Source organism: Vidua chalybeata (genome assembly GCF_026979565.1).
Source record: "Vidua chalybeata isolate OUT-0048 chromosome W unlocalized genomic scaffold, bVidCha1 merged haplotype SUPER_W_unloc_12, whole genome shotgun sequence".
Classification (NCBI taxonomy): domain Eukaryota; kingdom Metazoa; phylum Chordata; class Aves; order Passeriformes; family Viduidae; genus Vidua; species Vidua chalybeata.
In genome coordinates this window covers 368,655-392,725 of record NW_026530323.1, presented here as the reverse complement: position 1 = coordinate 392,725, position 24,071 = coordinate 368,655, and the positions used below count along the sequence as shown (strand labels likewise).

At 45.0% G+C, this 24,071-nt stretch overlaps 1 protein-coding gene and 1 long non-coding RNA gene across 2 annotated transcripts in view; one reads left to right on the top strand and one right to left on the bottom strand.

Annotated features, from left to right (window-relative positions):
• LOC128782864 (transcription factor BTF3-like) overlaps positions 1-15,077 on the top strand; it is a 64,201-nt gene extending 49,124 nt beyond the window's left edge. The window contains exons 3-6 of the mRNA XM_053933353.1: positions 1,445-1,558; positions 1,771-1,972; positions 13,699-13,761; positions 14,705-15,077. Coding sequence (XP_053789328.1) covers positions 1,445-1,558; positions 1,771-1,972; positions 13,699-13,761; positions 14,705-14,751 — 426 coding nt within the window. The 3' untranslated portion in view covers positions 14,752-15,077. The remainder of the gene's footprint in view (positions 1-1,444; positions 1,559-1,770; positions 1,973-13,698; positions 13,762-14,704) is intronic.
• The window catches only part of LOC128782866 (uncharacterized), a 278,999-nt gene that overhangs the window by 214,194 nt on the left and 40,734 nt on the right, over positions 1-24,071 (bottom strand). The gene's annotated exons all lie outside the window — the stretch shown is intronic.

The following is a 24,071-nucleotide window of genomic DNA, read 5'->3' as shown; positions in this document are numbered from 1 at the left end:
GAGGCTCGGGGCACAAGTTTTGGAGAGCTATCTCACTTGTGCCGGGTGCTGACATACATACCCACTTCATAACTACCCCAGGTTATGGAGTCTATTTATTTATTCTGCGTATCGCTTCAGTAGTTTCTGGTGAAACTCAATAGTGGCAGAATTTCAGTTGAGTTGTGGGCTGGCCTGGCTGCACTGGGGCGAAGTGGAGCGGGGGGACCCGGAGCTACTCCTGGGACCTGACGGGCCCCCACTTGGCCTGGGCCGGCGGCGAGGGCAGGCTTTAGTGTCAGCAAGATGTTAGCAGCTGCGTCCCGGCCCAGCTTTGGCTGGGGCCCCGTGGCCTCCCCACCTCCCGCCCGGCCACCGCTGGGGCCTGGCCTGGCCTAGCCAGGCTGTGTGGGCCGCGGCAGAGTGGGGCCAGTCTTACTGGCACCCAGTTACCTCTTCAAGGCTGGAAGCAAGAGAGCTGTTATCGGGCTTTGTTCATCTTTAAATGTGTATATCACAGCGGTAGATTCAGCTCTTTTACGTGGCTTAACAGGTTGCTAATGTTCAAAATTAGTCACTGTTTGGTTTTGTCAGGCACGGAGGAAGTTCTTAGTAGCTCCTCATAGAGAATAACTTCTGTGGTTGACATTTTTCCCTCTTTACTACTGTGAAAAACACATTCACTCTCCCGTGAAAATTTAACAAGTTTAATAAAGGACAATAGGAGACAAGGACCTTAGAGCTAAGGTTATTATGGCCAGGTGCATCTCGGCACTCAGCCACACTGTTATCTTCAGCATACCCCTTAAATACCTTTTCCCTTATATCAGCCTGTTGCATATTCATAGACCCGTATGCATAGTAAACTTTTTCCCCAAACTAGTTTACACGTTCCAAGAATTGTTTAGCATGGGTCCTCCTTGAGTCTGCCTTTTTAGAGCATGCATATTCCTTGGTTGTGGTTTTAGTCCATTCTTATCACCTCCAGTTTTTGGGCCTTGGTCCACACTGTCTTCAGATGGTGAGTGCTGCTAGTTGGCATATCTGTAGCAGGTGTCTTCTTCATATGTTCATTGGATGTTATCCCATTCAAGCAGGCATTTTAGCACAAGCATAGCTGTTTCACTACTATGTCTAAGCTTAATTAATAACAGAAATAAAAACTATATCAAAGTTACTTTAACAATACACATATGAATCCATTTTAATATTTGTGAAAAGTCAGTATTATAATATGTTTCTATAACACTACAAATCAATGCAAAACCAGCACAGCTTGCTTTAGCAAGGAAAAGACTGCTGCAGTGCAGTTGAAGGAGTGGGTTTGTGTGTGCTGTAACACAGAAATAGAACTTTGCATAAAAAGTTGATTTGTAGATGGCTGAAGAGTAGTTATATGGCCACAAGAATTAGAGTTTGCAAACAACTAATTAAATATTCATAACTTTTTTTTTTTTTTGCAAAGGGTACTGCCCGCAGAAAGAAGAAGGTTGTCCATAGAACAGCTACAGCAGATGACAAGAAACTTCAGTTTTCTTTGAAGAAACTGGGTGTCAACAATATTTCTGGAATCGAAGAGGTAATTGCTTGAAAGGGGAAAATGCTTTTCTATATAGAAATATAAAATGTATAAAACATAATTTCCTTTTAAGTAACATGTTAAACTTGCCTGTAAATTATCTAGAGGTTCTTAATTGAGCTTTAGGAACTTCAACTAGTTTCCTGTTAAACTGAAAAATCATGCTAAACTGCTTGGAATACTGGTTTTGGTTTTGTTTTCTCCCCTTGCAGGTAAATATGTTCACCAGCCAAGGAACAGTCATTAACTTCAATAACCCTAAAGTTCAGGCATCCCTGGCTGCTAACACTTTCACTATCACTGGTCATGCTGAGACAAAGCAGCTGACAGAAATGCTTCCTAGCATCTTAAATCAGCTTGGAGCTGACAGTTTGACTAGCCTGAGAAGATTGGCAGAAGCCCTACCCAAGCAATGTAAGTTAAAACTTGAATGCATTTCCTGCTGGCAGCTATGGGGCTTATTTGTATAGCTGCAGTGAAATTCAGTGCACTCTTACTGTCTGCAAGCATATTATAAAATGCTGAAGAAATGAGACACTTAAATCTTATTTATAGCTCAAATCCAACAATTAATATAACAGAATAAAGCAGAGGCACCTGTTTCTCAGCATATCTTGCAGCTGGTCCAGGACTAGAAAATTGTAGCCAGACTTGATTTCATGGTAGTTTACTACTTGCTGTGGCTACCATATTTTGGCATACTTAGTTCATTAAAGCTAGATAGAGTTACTCTGAGAAAGTTAGGTTTTAAAAGAAGGTATGTCTGTTTTGACACTTTTAATGGAAACATAAACAATAGGGAGAGGGACTTGAGGACAGACATCTTGCTACTGCTTTGTTCCCTCACAGGTGTGGTGAAGGCATTATTTCTTGCATGGGCTTTTTGATAGCTAAGAGGCATTTATATAGCATTTGTAAGGAAATATATTATAATTTCTGTGTGTGTAGAACAGTGTAGCAAACAGGACTGGCATGATCAGTAAGCTAGATACACCAATTTCATATTCTATCCTTAAATTAGTGAAAGAACCTGAACACTTTTTCTCCCTAAAACTATATGGGAAAAGTAGAGGAGGGACCTAAGTATCTGGTGTTTGGAAAAGGTGGTGCTGCTGCTGCTATCGGGTAAGAATTGGGAGCAGAAGACAGGCTTGTTGATACTGGGACTGATGCCTTAAGTTTTAGCATTTATGTTTTTCAGATCCTGTACTACATTAGTGTATAACTCTGAACTCCATATAGAGTGTTAGTAAGCTGTCTTCACATTTTTGTCAGACAAAACAATCCTTCCAGGCCTGAGAACCAAGGACACCCTCTGCCTCAGGCCCCAAAAAGTATAAACAAAAGTGAATGGGGGGGGGGAGGGAGGGGGAAGCAAACCGGGGCATTATGATTTCATTACCTAAAGCTATAATTGGAGAACTAACCTCTGATATGGAAATAGACCAAACTTATATCTGTCTGAAAAAGTCATGACTGTTGTCCATATTGGGTGTAGTCTCTCCAAGGCTTTTGCACTGCCCAAGGTGTATCTATTGAAGGCCTTTAATAAATACCCACTTTATTCTTTTAACTCTGTCTAGCCTCTGTTCTAGGTAGCCACTCCAAGGCATCAGGACCATATTTCATGTCCTGCATGTAGGGTTTTCCTACTTACTTTCTGCTTCTTGTGGCAGTTATGAACTTGATTGTTACGGTTTTTCTTTCTGTGCTTTGCTGCGAGCAAAGATAGACTCTATTCCTAAAGCTGATGATGCTTCTCTCAACTTCCCACTGAAAAATATTCTGCTAGAAGTAGTGTTCAGGAGGTGAGGTAAACTGCTTTCCCAATGAAGCTCAGGTCCCTCCTTCCTAGTGTCAGCTGTGTGGCTTCCTTGTGGTAGAAGTGGGGCTTGAAAGAAAGAAAACTTGAAGGATTTAAAATGAACCTGTTAAGATCTCTCTTCTTATAAAAAGGTGAGACAACTATTTATTTAAGGGAGGGGCTATTTATCAGGGAATGTATAATAGGACAAGGGGTAACAGTTTTAAACTGACAGAGGGCAAGTTTAGATTAGATATTAGGAGGAAATTCTTTATTCAGATGGTGGTGAGGCACTGGCATGGGTTGCTCAGAGAAGCTGTGGCTGCCCCATCCCTGGAAGTGTTCAAGGTGAGGTTGGACAGGGCTTGGAGCAACCTGGTCTAGTGAAAGGTATCCCTGTTCATGTCAGGGGGGTGGAACATGGTGGTCTTTAAGATCCATTCCAACCTAAACTATTCTGTGTTTCTATGATTCATGTTAATTCCTCCCTGTTGTTTTGGATGCCACCTGTCCCAGGGACAAATGCTTGTAACAGATGCCTCAAATCAATGTGCCTGCCACTCTTCTGCTACAATTGTTCTTTTTTTTTCACTTCATCACATTTTTTTATGTGGAATAATACTGTTCCAAATAATAGCTTTGCTATAGTTATGATAAAGTTGTACTTTTGTCTGGGAAAGGGTGGGGCTGTGTCTGACTTGACAAGCATGTTTGTCATGGTGTAAGTCATTGCTGCTGGGAAAGAATGGAGAATCTTGTTCAAGTCATACAACTCCTGTGGTTTGAATTAAGGCAGCAATCTGATATAAACATGACATAAATATCTCCCTGCTCTTTTATCTCTGAGGGCAGTTTCCCAAGGAATCCCACGCAATAGTGCTCTAAATGGCTGAAAGTTTGCCTCTATGAGGTTTAGGGTCCTAACTACTGTTTTACCCATCCAGTACCCCTCAAAATTAAGAATTCTATCCAGGCATTATGGCTGCAGCCCAGGATGCCTCCAATCTTGACCTCTCCAATAAGTTAGAGTGTTGCATCCCGGGTTGCATTCAGATTAGGGGTTCTGATATGTGTTAGTTAGCCGGTTCTGTGTACCCCTTTGTACACCCCTGTTCCCCCCGTGATGGTTCGCTCCAGGCTGCCTGCCATTGGAGCTTCTCCACATCACTCCAGTAACCACTCCCCATTCTTTCCTGAAACTTCCCTGTCAGTTACCCCATCCCTGCGTCCCCGTCCGTCCCAGAGCCCCGTGTCTGCCCCTGTCGCGTTCCCATTGGTCGCTGTGGTCCACGTCACCGCCACGGCGCCTGTCCCCATTGAGCAGGAGGGCTTCTGCCCTCCTCGTCCCGCCCCCCTATAAAATCCCATGCCTCCCCAGTCCCAGGGCCATTTTGTCCACGCGGCGCTGGGAGTGGGTCGCACTTCTCCGTCTCAGCTCTACGCAACAATAAAAGCTCTCCAGCTGACCACGCGGACCAAGTGGACAATTCCTTTGCCTCTTTGTCTCGCCCCTCGTGCACGGCAGCAGAGGCGGCCAGCCCCACCCCGGCACGTGGAAAGCAGAAGCGCCTGGGAATTGCGACAGCCCTGGTCCCGCCGAGAAGCAGCGCCTTAGCCGGGCTCTCCAGAGCTGCCTGGGACCAGGGAAAAACAACGCAGAGCCGCATTAGAGAGACTTTAGAATCACAGAATCATCAAGGTTGGAAGAGACCTTTTAAGATCAAGTCCAACTGTCAAGCCAGCACTACCATTGTAACCCCTAAACCATATCACCCAGCACCAGATCCAGATGCCTCTTAAACACCTCCAGGGATGGTGATTCTACCACCTTCCTGGGCAACCTATTCCAATGCCTGACCACCCTAACAGTAATTTTTTTTTTTTTTCTAATATCTAATCTGAATCTCATGTCTCAGGTTAAGGCCATAAGTTCTTCCGCATTAGTGAGCAACAGGTCCAGCAGTGCCTCTCCTCTGGTTGGGCTCTTCATCACCTGTACTAGGAAGTTGTCCTCAAAGCACTTGTATTGGGTCTGGCTGACACGGACTCAACTTTCCCCATAGCAGCCCTCACAGTGCTGTGTATTTCTAGCTAGAAAGGTGTTGATCACATATCAGTGCTTTGTCATTGAGGCTGTCTCTCCAACAATACCCCCTCTTGACCCCCCAAGAACAGTAGGCTGGTGGTGGGCAAATATCTTTGGAAGGGACATAGCCAGGATAGCTGATCCCAACTGACCAAAAGGATATTAACATCTGTTCAGCAATAAAAGTTAAGAGAAAGGAGGAGGAAGGAGGGGACATTCATTATTAAGATATTTGTCTCCTGGAGCAACTGCTACACATACTGAAGCCTTTGTCCCAGGAAGTGGTCAGACATTGCATGTTGATGGGAAGTAGAGAATAAATCTTTTGTCTTCCTTTGCTTTCGCATGTGGCCTTTGCTTTTGCTTTATTAACCTGCCTTTATCTTGACCCATGAGTTTTGTTCCATCTTATTTTCTTCTCTCTCAGGTCCTACTGAAGAGGGAAGTGATAGAGCAGCTTGGTGGGCACTTGGTGTCTGGCCACAGTCAACTCACTTCAGCACACCACTAATTTCTCGGACTGCTTGCAATTCACTATGACATTTTTCCAGCAGATATCCGGGTGGTTAAAGATCCCTATCAGGATCAGGGCATGTGAGCATGATGCTTCCTGCTGTTGCCTTTTTCTCAAACTGGAAATGAAACTCGAGATATTTTTAGTAAGGAGGTAATATAAAAGGGGATCTTTATTTGAAGGCTGCAGTTGAAACACAAAGTTTCCTTTCTTGACTTAGTCTCTAATTTTCACCCATAAGCTTTCGACCTGCGTATTGCTGTTCTTCAAAGATCACTTCATGCAATCAATCCTGGTTTTGGCATAGACAGCAACTCCCCCACCTCTCCTTCCTTGTCCGTCCCTTCTGAATCGTTTATAGCCATCAATCATAGCACTCTAATCATGCAATTCATCCCACCAAATTTCTGTGATAGCAATCAGGTCATGGTTTTCCATCTGGGCAGCTGTTCCCAGCTCCTGTTTGTTTTCCATGCTGCATACACAAGTATAGAGGCATTTCAGCTGGGCTGTCAGCCACGTCCCCTTTTTAGAGGAGCTCACCCTAATTCCCTTGAGGCAATTCACAGGTGTTTTCTGTTTATTCCTCATGCCTTGGCAGCCCCTGGCTCTTCTCAAGTGCCTAGAAAACCATGTCCTTCCTCCAATAAATCTAGTTTAAAGTTCTGTTTATAAGTCCAGCTGGCTTATTACTCAGGACACTCTTGCCCTGCTTGGTTACTTGAGCCCCATGAAAATTAATTTATTCCCCTTCTGGATGACTTGCACCTTTTAATGTTAGGCATCAGGAGATGGTGCAGTTCTTTCTGGTTTAGGGAAGTTTCTGAGTAGTGTAAAACCATTATAGCTAGCTCATGCAGTCAGGGTTTGCAATTAGCATATGTTGGGGGTGGCATTTGGATAAACAGTCCCCATGCACATCTGCAGCATTTCATGCTCCAGTAATTCCTACCCAAGAGTGATAGCCTTAAAGATGTTTTATGTGTGTTTTTACTGTTGGTAGAAGCTGGAGTAGCCTACAGGTTCCAGGATTCACTGAGTCCTCTTCTTCCACCAGCATACAAAATTCAGACTTCCTTAGATGTGACCTCGTGCACATCTACACTGGTGTCTAGGCAGACCTCTGTCAGGAACTGTAGACTAGATGGATTATCATTCTGCTTTAGTGTGTCAGCCTGCTCACATTTGTAGAATAGACAGACCCTCTACTCCCATTATATTTGCTCCATGTATAAAGCATTGAAATTATTTGTACCTTGTAAATTAGACACTGATTTGTTTCAAAACATGGAATGGCTTTTACCTTTTCTTTTTCAGTTATGTCTCACTTCTGTAGCTTTCTATTCTCATTAAGAAATAGAGTATATTTGATAAACTATGTTAGCAGACTGTAAGTTAAATTCCAAGGGGGACTTGTGGCTTCAAAAATATATATATTAATGCACAAAAATGCACCAGTATATTTTCTAGGAGAATGCACATCTACCTGAAACCTTCTCATTTTATGTAAGCAAAGAAACATAACACTTTTAAATAAAAGCCTTTTTGGATACAGTGGGAATGTTATTATGCCTGTTAACGATAGACATCATACCACATATGCAGACTAGCTAGGCAAGTTGCTTTTGTGGTGCATTTTTGGAAGCAACTGTTCTTTGAGCCCTTTAGGTTATAATGCTTAAGATAAGCTAGGTGTATCTTAATGACAACAAATGCAGTTGCAGGGATTTATAGGGTTTAACCATAGCTTGCCCATTTTTCAACTGTGCTAAAAGCCTGGCTAAATGCTGCCACATTAAGCTTGCCTGCAGATTGCTGTGGTGGGTTGACTTTGGCTGGCTGTCATGTACCCATCAAGATGTACTCTCAATCCCATCCATCAGCAAGATGAGGAGAAGATACAATAAAAGACTGGTGGGTTGAGATAAGGACAGGGAGAGATCACTCACCAATTGCCATCATGGCCAAAACAGACTCAACTTGGGTAAATTAATTGAATGTATTACCAATCAAATTGGAGTAGGATAATAAGAAATAATAACAAATCTTAAAACCTCTTCCCCCCACCCTTCCCTTCTTCCTGGGCTTAACTTCACTCCCAACTCTTCTATCCTCTACCCCTGAGTGACATAGGGGAACGGGGAATGAGGGTTGTGGTCAGTTCCTAATGCTGTGTCTCTACCACTCCTTTCTCCTCACTCTTCCCCTGCCCCAGCATCCCTTCCATGGGGTACAGTCCTTCAGGAACAGGCTTTTCCAGCATGGTTCCCCCATAGGGTCACAGGTCCTGCCAGCAAACCTGCTCCAGCATGGGATACTCTCTTTGCAGATCCTGCCAGGAGCCTGCTCCAGCACAGGCTTTTCACAGGGTCACAGCTTTCTTCAGGCATTTACCTGCTTTGGTGTGGGGTTCTCCACAGGCTGCAGGTGGATCTCTGCTCCACCATGGACCTCCATGGGTCACTGACAGTGGTGACCTTGTCCTTAAGCCCTTTCAGAACAAAGTTTATGCATTCATCTATTTTCATTCTCTAGAAATCAGGATGCAGCAATTTCAGAAGTCTAGTATAAACCCATCTCTTTGCTCATGTTTTTCTTGAAAATGGAGAAGGATTAATTAGAATTAAATGGCGGTTGTGGGCTAAGCTGTCTCATATTCTCAAGGTAGTACAGTGAAGAATAGCAGTAAAAGTAGTGGCACGAGCACCCCAGGACTTGAGATATCTCTTCTTAGCATTATACTGCTTCAGTTTCACAGATGCTCATTGGTCTACTACAGTGGACAGGGTTAAGTCTCACTAGCACTGGCAAATACAATGGGAATAGTTAAGAAATTACGGAGTCAGTAGAGATGTGGACCAGGACATGTGGTTACCTTAACCACTGAAGTATAAAATTGTGTATCCAGTTCCATATTCCTCTGGCTTTGCCAAGGAACAATATCTTTTATTGTCTCTTCTTGGTATTACCATTATCAAGGATGGGAAGTGCCTTGGCTTGTCGAGCCCTTGCAGCTGAACCAAATAGTGGCAACTGTGGTGTTTCACCCCAGAGACACATTTGGCTAGCTGGATGCTGCAGCTGGGCGCATGGAGACAAGTCCAGGCATGCCGGAGCTCTGGTGGCGGCAGAATGGAGCTTCCTCTCATAGAGGGTCCGCTCCCTCAGGTTTCCCTCTGCTGGAGAGGCTTTTAAGGCTAGAGTGAAGGAAAGGAGTCAGTTCTGATGGAGAGTTTTAATCCAGAGCTTTTATTCTGGCCCGCAGACTTCTGAAGCCAGCAACGGCTCCAAGCAGAACTCCCGGACCACCTGGTTGCTCTCCCTTTTACCTCGGGGAGGGGAGGAGGGGAGGGATAGGGAGCCCACCAACCAGGTATGGGAGAGGAGGTCTCAAGGGACAAAGGACACCTGGATGGCCCAAAGACCCCTGGGGGTAGAGGGCATCTTTTGAATCTGCCCAATCACTCGACGCCCTTCTGGCATTCCAGGAGTGACAGACAGTGCTCGGCAGGGATCAGGGTGGGGAAAGGAGGGGTGACTGACACACCTAAGAGGAAGTCTTCAGGGGAGAAACTGGGGTTCAGGGGTAAACCATGAAATCACACTGCAACATCTCCCCCTTGTTTGGTTTAAAATGAAGAGGACTGGGTTTGGGGGGCAGAATGCCTGCAAAACCACGGTTGGTAAGTTGGTTCCTCTCCTTCAGGAGGGTCAGTATTTTCAACTGAGGCTTCCAGGTCATCCATTGGAGCACTAGGGGCTTCCAAATGGTAGATTTCAGGAGGGGAAGATGAGCTTGAAATTAACTTGCAAACCATGCGCCTGATTAGCCCAAAAACAATGCTAACAACTACAATAACAATAACTAGAAGACACAGTACTAAAACCACAGTTTTCAGAATAGATCCCAACCAGCCTGAGAGTCCCCAGCCCTTGAACAGTCCACTCAGTCAGTCGTCTGTTTCTCTCTTGAGGTCGTTCACCATGGTTTTCACTTTGTCAATCGTGGCATGGATGTTCTCTGCTTTCGATGACAAGTTGAGGCAGTGTCCTGGCTTGTAAGATAAGCATATATTCTATTTGCCATCTGTTGGGCAGTTTTCTTATCTTTTCCAAGAACAATGTCTCCCTCCGGGGAGATATCTTCTGTTAATGTGCCATTGAATGGCTCACTGCATGACTGAGAAAGTTACATCATCCCATTGTGAGATGCTCCACCCAGAGGGAGGAGCCAAGCATCCCTACCTGCATAAAATCAGCATTTCTTGAGACAGCAACTCAGCCTATTCACTGGATTCCCAGAGGAAGACCAGGCCCATCTACTCTATCACCAGACCTTCAGAGAAAACTACACCCTTCTACTGGATCATCGCTTCAACTCCTCAGGGTGTCAGGTTTATGACTCTATCAGTAGTTTTGTTTGTACTAATTACATTATTTTTTTTTTAATTTAGTTTTTTTCCTAGTAAAGAACTGTTATTCCCATTCCCATATCTTTGCCTGAGAGCCTTTTTATTTTGAAATTGTGGTAATTTGGAGGGAGGGGGTTTACCTTTTCCATTTCATGGGAGGCCCTTGCCTTCCTTCACAGACTCTTGTCTTTTCAAATGAAGACAGGCAGCAGAGACCTTCAAATTCTTCACAGCGATGGTTGTACAGGAGGAGCAGATAGTCTATGGCCACCCTGTTTTGAATGGTGGCTTGCCTGGCAATTTCCTCGTCTGATAAGAGGTCACGCAGGGCAGCAGAAATGAGGTTTGCATGTTTTGCAACCCAACATTCCAATTGGTCTAATTGTCCCATGCTTTTTGCTGCCGAGATCCACAGCAGAAGGACTGTAATTGCGGTGGCCTTAAATATGGAGCAGTGAACAATTTCCGAATTACAGTCTGGGTCTAATTGCCTTAGGTCCCTTTTTTGGATAGCTAATTTATGTGTATTGTTTTTTATTTGCCAATGCATTAGCTTTGTTCGATTTGGGGTAAACAGGCTCAGCTTGCCAAAGGTGCATGGACCTCCGAGCAGACAAGGGGGGAGGCCTGCCCATGCTCTGTCTCCACATATTAAAAACACACCTTTTGGGAGCCCACGGGGCTTATAATCATCATGTTATAGGTAAAAATGATCAAGCCAAATTAATAATTAATAAAATAGATTTTTATTTCGCAACTGAGATTCGGTCTTAGATAGCCACAATCAAAAGGACAGTGCCAAGCCCGGGATCGGCGCTGGGTGAACACTGATCCGACCTCTACCGCATCAGATCCCCTCTGTTCACGAATGCTGTCTCTGTACAGTCAGTTTTTATACAGTTTTTTTCTGCCTGAGGCAGAGGTTCTCCTATTCTTCTCTTTGCTTTACATATTCATGGGGTCTCCTTTTCTCTGTGCTGGGCTGGACAAAGCTGTTTCTGGGAAGTGATGAATGCTGATGTTGAGTTATGGGAACCTGGTATTGAGATGCATGTTCCTGACGATGCTCCTGACGACTCTGACTATCTTGATTGTAGATATCTCCCGTGTATTCATCGCTGGGTGTCTCCTGGATGGTCCAGGAAAGGGCCCATCTCCACACAGAGCCACGCTTTTTCGTTTGTAAATGAGGTCTTTCTGCTTGCTGCCATCTGTGGTTTCGCAACCTTTCCCCGGCTGTGGCTTGTGGTTTAATACTTTAAGAATTTTTCGTACAAGCACCATTTATTACATAGATATATTTTACATAAGCACAAATTATTCCATAACATATATTACAATCATTTGACGAGTGCATGACTAGGACTGAATTTTTGCACCAGTTTTTGTCTGTGTAGTGTGGGTTGCTAGGGTGAGGATAGGTGTTCTGTTCAACTTCATAATGTGGTAACGGGGATTAAATTTAAAGTGAATGCAAAAAGTAGCATTCATGGAGCCCAAGAGATGGAATTCTTGTGGCTCCCTTTTTGGCATCATTAACTGTCTTGCCCACTCCTGCCAAAACAGTAGAGGATTGTTAGCAGGGTAGCAACCAGGAGGAGGTGCGAGTGAGTTAACTTTATTTAAAGCATTCCACATTTCGTTTGGGAACTCTGTGGATTTAAAAGGAACTCCGACCAGGCAAGTTGACAGGGGGTCAGAGGCTGCTGCTGTGGAGAGACAGATGTGATGCTGTCCAAGGGCTTTGGTCAAGGTGGTCCATACGTTTGCTTTGGGTTGAGTGACTATCCAGGAGATCGCTGGTGGAATGATCGCGAGTAGGACGAGGAGCAGACTCGGTCTCATGGTGTCTCAAGACTGCACACGAACAGCGGGATCTAAACCGGTAAAAGGAAAATTAAGACAGAAATATATTACAAACTATTCCAGATAGGAGGTGTAAATGGAATTTCTTCCAAGGAACATGTGCGGCATCTCCTCCAGGCAGCATTAGAAACCTGGGGCGCTTCTGTAGACTTCCCTGAGACCTTGGGGACGTAGGGCCTTACCCATTTGGATGGAACCCACTTTAAACCAGAGGGGGTGGACACGCCAGCATATCCACATCCCCATGTAACTAATTTGTAAGGTCCCACTGTCTTCCAAGTCTCAGGGTCCTTTACTAAGACTGGAGGCTTTTCTTTCACTGACATCTGACTGTTCCCCCCAAAGTTGTGTACGATGGGCAGATTCAGGTTGTCAAAAGAACATTTCAGAAAATTAATTGTGAACAGTGTTCTGGACAACCGGATGTGCTCACCCAACTCAGTGCAGTCGGTGTCCTGGTCCGGCGGGGTCTTCACCTAAATAGGACTCGTCAGGGCAGGAGGAGCTACCCTATTCTCCCTCTTGGAAGATCTGGCTCATCAAAAAGGAGCTGCGCTTCCCAGAGGCTCAGGACATCCACGAGTCTTCAATGGAATAAATTCCAAAGTCTCTGTTGGAGAGCTATGTCCTCAAAGCTCTGCCAGTGAACGCCAAGCTGCCATAAAGTCTCTCTGCGGTCTTGTGAGGCTCCGAGAGCTCCACTGTTGGGGAGGGGAGGAGGGAAGGGATAGGGACCCCACCAACCAGGTATGGGAGAGGAGGTCTCAAGGGACAAAGGACACCTGGATGGCCCAATGCCCCCTGGGGGTAGAGGGCATCTTTTGAATCTGCCCAATCACTCGATGCTCTTCTGGCATTTCAGGAGTGACAGACAGTGCTCGGCAGGGGTCAGGATGGGGAAAGGAGGGGTGACTGACACGCCTAAGAGGAAATCTTCAGGGGAGAAACTGGGGTTCAGGGGTAAACCATGAAATCACACTGCAACAGTCTCTAGTCATGTGTCTACTTGCAGCTTCACAATTGCACCCTAGTTTTCGTGAAGGCCCAGGATCATAAGATCCTAAGATTTCCTTATAACTTACTAATGTTGTAAAATATGTAAGCCTCAAGAACCACTGAGTAATCAATAAACCAAGCTGCTTTTAAGGGAAATTGGTAAAATCAGTCTCTGTGCTTTTAGCTGAAAAATATTACCATGCAGGGCACTCTATATATCTAGTACCAAGATGGTGAGTAGTAAACTTGTTTGGCATGGATCTTCTCATTTTTCAGCTGGTCTGTTTGAGCATTATTAGTAGCATATAATTAGTTGTAGATTTTTATTTAGCAGGGGAACTGGATAGAGAATTGAAATTTAGCTCAGACTCTTTGATAATATTTTCAAAAAGCAAAGCACCTTTGTTATCAAGATGCTTATGGTGAGCTTGACTGATGCTTTTGAACTGCTTGGTCTTGCAGCTCTGGATGGAAAAGCACCACTCGCTACTGGTGGTGATGATGATGACGATGATGAAGTTCCAGGTAAGAACAAGCATGCAGTGGAGGAAAAGGAAGTGAATTTTGCTGAGACATAATATACGCAGTATAAGATTGGGCCAAGGGCAGTAAGAGTATTGACTGGTCATTCCTTTCAGTACCTGAAGGGAGGCTGCAAGAGAGCTGGAGAGGGACTTTTTACAAGGGCATGGAGTAACAGGATAAGGGAGGATGGCTTTAAACTGAAAGAGGGTAGATATGCATTAGATATTAATTAGATACTATTTAGATATTGTCCCTCTGTACTTGGCACTGGTGAGGCCGCACCTTGAATACTGTGTCCGGTTTTGGAGCCCTCCAAGAAAGACTTCGAGGTGCTGGAGGGTGTCCAGAGGAACTGTGGCTGCCCCATCCCTGGAAGTGTTCAAATCCAGGTTGGAAGGGGCTTAGTCTAGTAAAAGGTGTCCCTGCCCATGTCTGGGTTGGAATTAGATGATCTTTAAGGTCCCTTCCAACTCAGGCCATTCTGTGATTCTTTTATAGAATTTCTGTGAGTATTGTTTTCAGATACCATAAGAGACTTAGATGGATCATTGGTTTGAGCTAGCATTTTTGTCCCATGTAGGAATAATAGCTATATCTAAGATAATTATTTAATAGTCAATAAGAAGAGTACTAAGAAACTGCCTTTTCAGTATCACTGCTCTGTTGTGGATATGGTGAAGTTAAATGCTCCTAAAATTGTGCTTTATAATTAACTACTTCAAACTTAGTTGTTTGAACAAGAAAAATGAACCATGAAACTCTTAAATGTTGTTTGGTTTGTATTTTATAAGCGTGTTTTTTTTTTTTTTTTTTTGCCATGTAACCACTTAATATGACCTGGAACTTTTTTTGGGGGGGGGGTAGGGGGGGAGGGAGGGGATGCAAGGGAACTGGCAAAGCTGAAGTAGGTCAGACTTGAATTTCAACATTTTTATTTTTCTAGATCTTGTTGAAAACTTTGATGAAGCTTCAAAGAATGAGGCAAACTGAACTAAGTGACACATTGTGAATAAAATTAAAACTTGAAAAAGCTACATGGAGCTGCTATTTTATATTGTGACTGCTTTTATTTGATTTCATTTTTATTTCCTGATGAGAGCTCAAGATGTGTAATATTTGGAAACTCCTGAACCTGCAGCTCTTATTCAGTTATTGCTTGTACACAGTATTGTTTCTGTGGCCTAGTTTAACAAGCCTATGCTTCGAAATAAGTCAGATTGCTAATCAATCTCTACCTAGACACAAATTTTGAGCAACTTGTCTACAAGCAAAACCCCATCTTTAATGAACTTTGCCATACAATAAAGAATATAAAATGAACTTTCTGGTGTGGCTTTTTGTCAGAAAAGCAAGAAAAAGTAATTGACCATAACTATTAAGCAATCATAAAAGGTCTTGCTTTTTTTTCAGAGCATCTTCCTTTCTGCTCTGTTAGAAAACTGGCTTCTAAAAAAATTTCAGTACATAATGGAGCATTTAAGATTTAATTGGTGAATTCCTAGTGTTTGTGGGTCAGAGCACATGCACTGTGTTCCTAAGACACCTTGTAATCTACTGAATTTAAGAAAGAGACCTGTATTCTACAACTACTTTATGATTGTAGGGGGTTTACGTGGCAAGGTTGAGGGGGCTGCAGGAGTGGCTTCTGTGAGAAGACACCAGAAGCTTCCCTTAAGTCTGACAGAGCCAATGCCAGCCGGCTCCAACACAGACCTGATGCTGGCCAAGGCCGAGCCAATCAGTGATGGTGGTAGCACCTCTGGGACAAAAAATTTAAGAAGGGGGGAAGAAGCTGGGTAGCACCAGCCAGGAGTGAGGCGTGAGAATATGTGAGAGAAACAACTGCAGACAGTAAGGTCAGAGAAGAAGGAGGGGGAGGAGGTGCTCCAGGCACTGGAGCAGAGATTCCCCTGCAGCCCAGGATGAGGCAGGCTCTCCCCCTTGCAGTCCATTGAGGTCCATGGGGCAACAGAGATGCATCTGCAGCCCATGGAGGACCACATCCTGGAACAGGTGCAATTCCTCAAAGGAGGCTGTGACCCCATGGGAAGACCTCACTGGAGCAGGCTTCTGGCAGGACCTGTGGAGAGAGAAGCCCATGCTGAAGCAGGTTTGCTAGCAGGACCTGTGACCCTTTGACTGAAGCCTGTCTGGATGGAAATGTGTAGATCCAAAGTTATGTTCCTTAAGAATTGCTTTCAAGACAGCATCTTTACTTCTGTTAATATTTGATTTAAAATCTGTTTATGGTTCTTCACTGTTGTCTTTGTTGGTTCAGTTTTTATTTCAGCCATTGCCTAGCTGTGAGAAAGTAGAATTTGAGCAATTAGAAAGTGGATGCATAAAGTTTTGTTTTCTCCTTGGTAGAATTATTTCCCATGTATATTATTACTCTCTATGAATAGAGATGCTCGCTTCTGTAAATTTCATTTGCCTCCATGACCGACTTGTGGTTTAACCCAGGCCAGCAACTAAGACCCATGCAGCCACTCACTCCTCTCCAGTGAGATGGGGGAGAAAATCAGAAGAATAAAAGGGAGAAAACTTGAGAGTTGAGATAAAGACAGTTTAATAATAAGGAAAAGGAAAAAATAGCAGAGAGAGAAAAATAAAACCCAAGAAAGACAAGTGATGCAAATGAAATCAGTGGCTTACCAACTGCCCCATGCCCAGCCAGTCCCTGAGCAGGAGTACCTCCACCAACCTCCGCCCTAGTTTTATTGCTGAGCACAAGCCATATGGTCTGAAATATCCCTTTTGATCAGTTGGGGTCAGCTGTCCCAGCTGTCCCACACAACTTCTTGTGTACCCCCAGCTTACTCACTGGTGAGGCAGAGTTCATGACACCTGTGATCACATACTGCACAGTCAATTTTGCAAAAATAATTAGGTAAATCAGAAAAAGCAACTTGTTTGCTAAACTCTGAAATATAGTATACCTTTATTAAACTTTTGTTGACGAGTAAAAATATTTTAGTAACACTCCCATAAGAAAATACATTGGTAAGTGCTTTTGTCAAAAGGCTTGGAGAGAAGCAACTTGGAATTAGATTTTGATTGGAGAATTTTCAAATTCCTCAGGTCCTGTGGCATGCTGTGGCAAGAAAGCACTGTGCTGCCTTCAGATCCATGGGTGTGTCCCTCACACTTGTCAGCAGTCGCTGCCAGAGGCTGAGAGTTTTTTGGCTTCTCTCGATCCCCTGGTGAATGACCACATCCTGGGACAGCGATCCCAGTTGCCTGGCCTCACTTCCATCCAGAATGGTGTCATTGGCTGCAGCGTCCCAGGTACGAAGCAGCCAGGTCAGGATGGACTCATTCGTCTGGCGGGTGAATTCCCTCTGCAGGTCACACAGCTCACCCAGGGATAGAGACCAAGTGATGATTTCTTGCTCTGTCTCTTCTGCTGGGTGTGAAGGTCCTGCCACATCTTTGTCAGTCACTATGCGGACTGATTTGCTCTTTGATTTCTTCTTCTGAATGGGGGCAACTGCTACTGGTTCAGGCTGTTCTGGTTCAGTGATGGTTTGTGTGGAGATGCTGATGGCGCTTTTGGTTCCTTTCTCCTCTGTGACAGTCTGTGTAGACACGGACACTGTTGCTTTGCTTTTGGTTTCTTCCTCCTCTGTGACAGTCTGCGTAAACATGGATGCTGTTGTTTTGCATTGGGTTCTTTTCTCCTCTGTGGCATTCTGTGCGGACACGGACGCTGTTGCTTTGCTTCTCTTTTCTTCTTCCTCAAGAAGACGCTGCACCACACCATGTAGTGTTTTGTTTCTAAGCATGTTGCAGACTGTGCAGAGAAGAAAAGCAGAACTAACAACAACACTATGCCGTCCTTGGCATCCAAAGAGAACTCAACATTTTCAAAAACTACTGTGTCAAGCCTGAAAGGCTGGAAAAAATAATTCTTTACCCCTCCCCCCAGGGGCTGGGTGCGATTGTTGAGGCCCTAGACATAGCAGCCTAGATTAGGACAAGCAAACAAAATTGACTACAAATTCCGAATTATGTACATTGCCTCGGAGGTTATCATGCAATAGACATAATAAACCAATAAAACAATTTTTATACCATACCCTGGTCTACACAGGAGCATTGCAATTGGCAGATAATTCCCCATGTGCGGAAAAATATAGAGAGCTAGGTATAAGACCCATATAAGCATGTTGAACATCATAGCGAATAGGTGGCTTCTACAATACAAAATTGTAATTATGGCTTTTCTCATTACCTTGCTGCCTCATGTTGGGTGCCAAAATTATGTTCTGGTTTGAAAGCAAAACCAGTGAGAGACTCCAAGTCAGAAATAAAATTTATTAAGAAAAGGAAAAAAAAACTAAAAACAAAACCAAAATACATGCAATAATACAAAAGAAAAACCACTGACAGAGTCAGAATACAACCTGACACCCTGCTAGTTAGGGTGGTGGTAGCAGTCCAGATGAAATGGTCTTGTTTATTACGGCTTGGTGTTCCCCGGAGGTCCGTCTGGCCCCCGGGGCAGCAGATGCCGTAGGTGTCCCGGATAGCACTGTGCTGATGAGGCACAGCCTGCCTGGGCCCTCTGGCTAGCTCCGAGCCGCTGGCTACCTTGCGAGCACTTGTGGAGTGATTTCAGCTCTTAGTGATTTCAGCTCTTAGTGATTTCAGCTCTGTGCTCGCAAAGTGCCTCAGCAGACTCAGAGAAGGAGAGAGGTGAAGGCTGTGTGGAGTTCTGCGGAGATGTCTTTATTGGCAGCTTCTGCAAAGGGTTCCAGTTACAGCTCTTCCATCTGAACTGGGCAAAGGTATGGGTTTATATAGGCTATTGAGGGATCAGGATTTGTCCTATGGCTGAGGTTGAGGAGCATACGACCTATAGCCTTACAGAGAGATAACAGGGGTCTGATGTGCGGAAGAGGGGAAGCTCTGTTCCACTCATCATGACTCTGCATTTCTTATCTTAGGCTAGTGACCACCATGGAGGCCTTGCAGGGCCTCTGACTGCTACACTTGTTGAAGTGGTGATCCTGTAGAAAAGATCTGGTATCTCTTGTCCTCTGCAAACCAGTGGGTAAGGGCTGCTTGTTCTTTCCCAAACTCCAGATTATATCCAGGTGGGGATGCTTAACTCCTCCCCCCTGTGCAGAGCATCTCACAATGGGCTTATATCATTCTATGAGTCATGTGGTGGATCCTTGATTGCCCATTAAACAGAAATGGCTCCCGGAGGGAGTTATCTCCAAGTCGGCAAGGCATTGATGGGTCCATTAACAGGAGATAAGGAAAAAACAATGCCCCTCCTGCTTTCAACAGTTCTTGAAGATGGGTATGGATATTCTCAGTTCAGTCAGAGAAAAAGAGAGACAGCTTTCTAACCGGGCGAGAGCCTGGGAAACACTTGGGAAAGAATGTAAATAATTCTCTAATATCTTTTGTTGTTCACATTGTTTATAGATATGTTCTGCTACCGTGCGTCATTTACTGCATACCAATGGTGTGAGATGTTTTTACTTTAAGACCAATGACATTAATCTGCACAATGTTCTCTATATATAGAGCGGTGCATTTAAAATAAATCAGTTTCATTTCTTGCCTTCTAACTTGGAGTCCTTCTGTTCCTGTCCTGCTCAACAGCAACAGATGGGGATAGAATACATCTTTATATTGTAACCTAGGACACAGGACAAGGATTTGGGAACTGGCTGGTTGTGACTTTGTGTGCATACACTTGCCTGTTGACCTTCTGAGGGATGAGACATCCCCAGAGAGGTTGAAGAAGGAAATGTTTGAGCATCTCCTTAGAGAAAACAGAACAATGCAGATCGCTCTGGAGGATTACAGCAGACAGATCTCTGTCCATGCCCCTGCCCACAAATTATTTGCATCAAAATTCCAATTGGTTCCAAAAAACAAAAGGAGCTGAAAACCACTCAAGGCTCTAACGGTCTTTACTGATGCGTCCCGGGCTTCTCGCAGGTCAGTGATGACCTGGAAGGACCCCCAAAGTCAGCAGTGGGAGACAGATGTAGAATATGTTGAGAGTTCCCCTCAAATTGCTGAGTTGGCCACAGCAGGCAGGGCTTTTGAAAGGTTTTCGGAGCCATTCAATTTGGTTACAGATTCGGCCTATGTTGCAGGGGTGGTATCCAGAGCTGAGAATGCAGTTCTCAAGGAGATCTCAAACAAAGTACTTTTTGAGTTGCTCTTGAAACTGATCCATGCTTTCTCCCACCGAGAGCACCCATTTTATGTGATGCACGTGCGGTCACACACCGATCAGCCTGGCCCGATTGCTGAGGGGAATCGGCGAGCCGATTCTCTTGCAGCCGCCTCTGTCAAGTTATCGAGGCTTCCTGACATCTTCCAACAAGCGAAGCTGAGTCATCAGATGTTCCACCAGAATGTGCCTGGCCTGGTCAAGCAGTTCAAACTCAAGCGCGACCAGGCTAGAGCCATCGTGGCCACATGTCCCCATTGCCAGAGCACAGCCATGCCATCACTGGGTGCTGGAGTCAACCCTCAAGGGTTGGGAAGCTGTGAAGTGTGGCAAACTGATGTTACCCATATCCCCAAATTTGACCACCAAAAGTATGTATGTCTCCATTGACACCTTTTCTGGTGCAACTTATGCCTTGGCCCACACAGGGCAAAAGGCAGCGCATGTAATCCAACACCTGTTGCAGGCCTTTTCAGTGCTAGGAGTCTCCAAAGAGTTCAAAATGGACAATGGCCCGGCCCATATTTCCAAGGCCCTCAATGAGTTCCTGCAAGGATGGGGAATGGAACACAACTCTGGCATCCCCCACTCCCCCACTGGTCAAGCTGTGGTTGAGCGAGCCTACCAGAAACTCAGAAGGGTCCTGATGCATCAATGGGAGAGCAGCAGAGGGCTAACACCACAGGGGAGATTGTGTAAAGCCCTCTTCACCATGAGCTTTTTAAACTGCTCATTTGAGAACATGAACACCCCAGTGGTCATACATTTCTCCCCTCATGGCAATCACAGGCTTCAAGAACACCCACCTGTGCTAGTTCGGGACCCTGAAAGCGGCAAGATTGAGGGACCATACAAATTGGTGACATGGGGATGTGGGTATGCCTGCGTATCCACGCCCCTGGGACTGCGGTGGATCCCAGAGAAGTGGGTGAAACCGTATGTCCCCAAGCATCCCAGCAGGCCACCAAACAGAAACAGTCAAGTGTCAGCGGTGAGTATGAAGAAGAGAGGACAAAAACAGCTTGGTGGAGACGGAGATCCTAACTCCCCTTTCTACCTCAATTTTCCTTTGTTAAATATGTTTATTGATGATTTCAAAAATTTAAGTAGTCCCTATTAATCTTTGCTATTTCCTAGAGATGTCATCCTTTTTGTGGGTCCTCCTTGTCACCATCCTCCTGGTACCAGCCTTGGATGCATGGATTGTCCCACCATCCAGAAAGAACATCCAAAAGCACAGTCATCCATGCCTTCTTAAAGAAAGATGAATCCAAGGGCTGGCTGAGTAACATCTTTCAAGGATGGGGACCCAAAGGATGGCTCTCTTCTGTTATAAAGACTCTCTGTTAGGTTTTTTCTGTTATCATAGTTTTAGTTATGTTTTCAATTTTAAAAGATATTGTTTGTCTTCCGTTGAACAATTGATCTCTACCTCCACCAATGGTTTCTTGATTTGTACCCCAGTTCTGAATACTGCCCAGATCTCTCTTTTTGAAAAAGAAAGGGGGAGATGTTGCAGTTCATGGTTATTTCATTAAGTTATTGTTAAATGGTTCATTCTATTATCCCCCCATGCTTTCCCCAAGTTGGTTTTTCCCTAAGTTGTACCCTCCCTTAGAGCTGTCCCTCAAGCTATTCCCCTCCCTTTGTTCTAGTCCCTTCCTGCCTATCAAGGCAACCCTGTCCCTTTTTCCTGAATGTTCCCTGCCACTCACCCCCTGGGCCAATCCCTGATTGAAATACCCCTTGGAAATCCCCTAATCCACAGTGCCCCCATTGGCCCATGTGACCTTTCCCTCTCCTCCCCCTATCCTGATTGATCCCACAGTGTTGATGTAATCCCCTTGCTCCACCCTTGAAATCCCCCTATTGGTTGATTTTCTGTATCCACCCCCTGGTTTGTAGCTGTATTTAACCCCTTGCATCGAGGTGCTTGGGGCTCTCTTCTGCCTTACCCCCTTCACCTGGAAAAGAATTTTCCTGTGAAACCTCAAGACAAAGAGCCTCCTCCTCCCTCCTTCACCTGGTCCCTGCCATGGCTGTAACAGCGTGCACTGTAGAGCTTGCAGCTCTTCAGGTTCAGCTGTGGGCAAACCCCAGTCCCCAGCTGTTCCCCACTCCTGTCATTGCTACCGGAGTGTACAGAGCTAGCCCGAGTTCCAGTGGGCTTCAGCAGGAAGTCTGTGGTGGGTTGACCTTGGCTGGTGCTAGGTGCCCATTAGGCTGCTCTATCACTCCCCCTCCCCAACTGGACAAGGAAGAAAAAATATAACAAAAGGCCCATGGGTGGAGATAAGGGCAGGGAGACATCACTCACCAATTACTGTCACAGGGAAAACAGACTCGACTTAGTGAAATTAACTGAATTTATTGCCAATCAAAAACAGAAATAAGATAACAAGAAATAAAAATATATAATCTTAAAACATATGTTTCCCAACCTTCTCTCCTACCCGGGCTCAACTTTAATTCGGACTCTTCTACTCTCTCCCCCTTGAGCAAGAGGACAGGGAATGGAGGATGCAGTAATTTCAGCACATGTGCCTGCTATTCCATCCTCCTCACTCTCTTCCCTACTCAGGGAGGTAATAAAAATTCCTCCCGTCCCCCATCACCTACCCAGGTGCCACTTCAGAATAGGTATGAGGCCCTGGATCCAGAGGGCTGGCCAGATGACGTAGAAGAAAATGATCCATCCAGTGAACCTCCCAAGTGCGCTTCATCTGTCAGACAGATAACCACCTCTAATGGTGAAAAGAAAAGAAGGGTAATCGTAGTAGGTGACTCCCTTCTGAGGGGAACAGAGGGCCCCATATGTTGACCAGACCCATCTCACAGGGAAGTCTGCTGCCTCCCTGGGGCTCGGGTATGGGATATTACTGAGAGACTCCCTGGGCTGATTCAGTCCTCTGATTATTACCCACTGCTGATACTCCAAGCTGGCAGTGATGAAATTGAAAAGAGGAGCATCAGGGCAATTAAAAGGGACTTCAGGGCACTGGGTCAAGTGGTTAATAGGGCAGGAGCACAGGTAGTGTTCTGCTCAGTCCGTTTGGTAGCAGAGAAAAACAACGAAAGGAATAGGAGAGCCCACATGTCCTGGTTTAGGGCAAATTTGGGAGAAAACCTCCAAAAAGGGCCCCCCGAGAAAGCAAACCCACATGGCCCCTCCCCACAACTGGTTCGGGAAGAATTTCCTCAGAGAGAAGTGGAAAAAACCTGTTTATTTAAACAGGCAAAGCACTTCCCAGCACACAAAATAAACAATACCAGGTGATAAAACTCATTCGCCACTCTGAAGAGATGACAAATTCAGAAAGTCCTTCCTGGGAGTGGTCGCTCTGTTATCAGTCCTTCTGGCACTGAGAAAGGCTGCTGCTGCCCAGAGTAGGCCCTGGTAGGCCACAAAGTGCGAGCTCTCGGTGTTTCCCCAGGTCCCAGTCCAGAGCAAGTTCAAAGAGATCCAAGAAAAGGGAAAGAAAACCAGTCCAGGGAAAACTTGGCCTGCCTCAGCTAGCTAAACTAACTAAAAAGCAAAGGAGCACAGTGTTCTTCCCCATCCGTGCCCAGATAACACAGTGGAGTTCTGTGTTCCAGCAGACTGTGGAGGAGTGAGTGCAGGCTGATAACAAAACTCCGTGCTTCTTCCTGCCTTCACTCTCAGAGACCATCTTGAAGGCACAGAATATAATATCCAGCATAAACAGAACACATGATTGGGGATACAAGCATCATAACGTCACCCTAGGACATTCCACCCCATATCGTCAACTTACTACCAAACATCATGCATTTTTGTAATGCAAAAAAAAATTACATCTGTTCCCCTCAAAAATTACAAGCAATACCCATCATGCCCCTGTCATGTCCCCACACCAGACCACTGAATCCAGGCCCCAGACTACAGAGCTGCAGGATTCCCCACTTTCATTTTACTCACTCAAAACTCCATCTTTCACTTGCTCAGACTTTGGACACCTACACATTTCCTTCTGTCTCATGTCTGTGTGGTTTAATGTACAGACAATGGCAGTAACATCCAACAAACAGTGATATTTGCATATGAGTCTCACCCCACAATCAGATCTCCCTGAGGTACACATCATGT